Here is a 1,826-nt window from a genome sequence, read left to right as displayed (position 1 = left end):
ATTATATATATATATATATATATATATATGTGTGTGTGTGTGTGTGTGTGTATGTATGTATGTATGTATGTATGTATGTATGTATGTATGTATGTGTGTATGTATTATATATGTATGTATATATATAAGTATATGTACGCATGTATGGTTGCATGAATGTACGCATTTATATATATATATATATATATGTATGTATATGCATACATACATGCATACAAACATGCATACATACATACATAAACACGTGTGTATATATATATATATACACGTGTTTAAGCATATATGTATGTATACATGTATGTATTATGTATGGATGTATGTATGTATGCATGCGTGCATGTGTATGCATGTATTTTGTATGTATGTGTGTATGTATGCATGTACATATGTATGTATGAGTGTATGTATGTACATTTTTTCTGATTTCCGCCCTCCCCTGGTCGTTAAGATTTTTTTAAGAAACGTTTCATTTATCCCCTTCCGAGTGGTTGTCGTTCCTCCGTTACCAGATGCTGACCTGGTTATCCACAAACGAGCCATTCGACGAGCTAGAAATGGCTGCTAGATTTCTCTCGAATCGTGTCCTACATTTTTTGAAAGATGAAAGCACAGAGGTGTAGTGAGAGGTGCTGATGTGAAGGAGAACTCTATTACCTCTTGGTCTGTGATTAAAGTTAGGGGCGCCAAGTGTGTATTTGTCCCCAAGCACTGTAAACTCAAGCAAGAACACATTCATTTAATGTAGTTTTGGATGTATAAAACCCGAATAAAATATAGGATGATCCCAGCGGCAAAACCTGTAATCATCAATAAGGCTCTGCTTGCATCTGCAGAAACAACAAAAACAACCACAGCAGCAGCAGCAACAACAACAACTGCTTTTTCTTTTCTTTTTAAACATTGTGTCGTTATAACGTTTTTATTTGTGGTTTCTTTTCAAACAACTGGTAGAAACTATTTTAGGCTGAACATTATTGAATGCCTACAGAATTCGGTGGACTTTGGCGTTTGATCTACAGCTTAAAGGGAGATTACTTTAGCTTTTTTTTTTATTATTTCACTTTTCAATTTCTTGTCGAATTTTTTTGTATATACTTAGTATTGTAAATGTATTTTTTGAAATTCTTACTATTTTAACAATAATAAAACCATGTTTCATTTATGTCTTAGTAAATAATTAATAAGTAAATTTGGCAAAATTTCACCATTTTTCCCTTTTCTCCAAGCTTCCTTCATTTCTTCACCACAACGATGACATGGTGCAACATTTTTGTCATCATCTAAAAGGCCTTTTCTTCGTAAAAATGCAACTGCCTTCGTCTCGTTACTGATCACACTGTAAAAATTGTTAGCCAACATCTTAAGGGTCTTTAGAAATTGCAAAGTAAACTAAAAAGTAACCTAAAGTAATCGCCCTTTCAGTTGTAGATCACACGCCAAAGTGGCACTTAGAATTCTTTATAATATATAATGTGCAGATATTTAGTAAATTCTTAATAACGTACACATCCATAGCGAATGTTTGTATTTTATTATCTCTTGAAATACATTTTCTATTTTTCGATTTCAGTTACCTCTGACAAGGGAATGACCTTCATGGAAACTGCAGATGGTAAGAAATCAGACGTGGTGTCTCGCAATGCTGATAACACGGAATCGGCGTCTCTTTAATTTACGAACTTTTGTGGTTCATTCCACCCTTCCAAATTTTCAATATTGCAGACGTCTTCTCTCCTTCTTCTCTCTCTTTCCTCTCTCTCTTTATTCTCTCTCTCTCTCTCTCTCTCTCTCTCTCTCTCTCTCTCTCTCTCTCTCTCTCTCTCTCT

General features: G+C 34.1%; 1 protein-coding gene across 1 annotated transcript in view; it reads left to right on the top strand.

The window, feature by feature from the left end:
- Nucleotides 1-1,820, top strand: part of LOC106867199 (aquaporin) — a 45,180-nt gene extending 43,360 nt beyond the window's left edge. Inside the window, exon 6 of the mRNA XM_014912005.2 lies at nt 1,571-1,820. Within this exon, the coding sequence (XP_014767491.1) occupies nt 1,571-1,671 (101 nt within the window). The 3' untranslated portion in view covers nt 1,672-1,820. The remainder of the gene's footprint in view (nt 1-1,570) is intronic.
- The last annotated feature ends 6 nt before the right edge of the window (nt 1,821-1,826 follow it).

This window comes from Octopus bimaculoides, chromosome 3, assembly GCF_001194135.2.
Source record: "Octopus bimaculoides isolate UCB-OBI-ISO-001 chromosome 3, ASM119413v2, whole genome shotgun sequence".
NCBI lineage: Eukaryota > Metazoa > Mollusca > Cephalopoda > Octopoda > Octopodidae > Octopus > Octopus bimaculoides.
The sequence above is the reverse complement of the archived record's forward strand: the minus strand, read 5'-3'. Positions and strand labels throughout refer to the sequence as shown.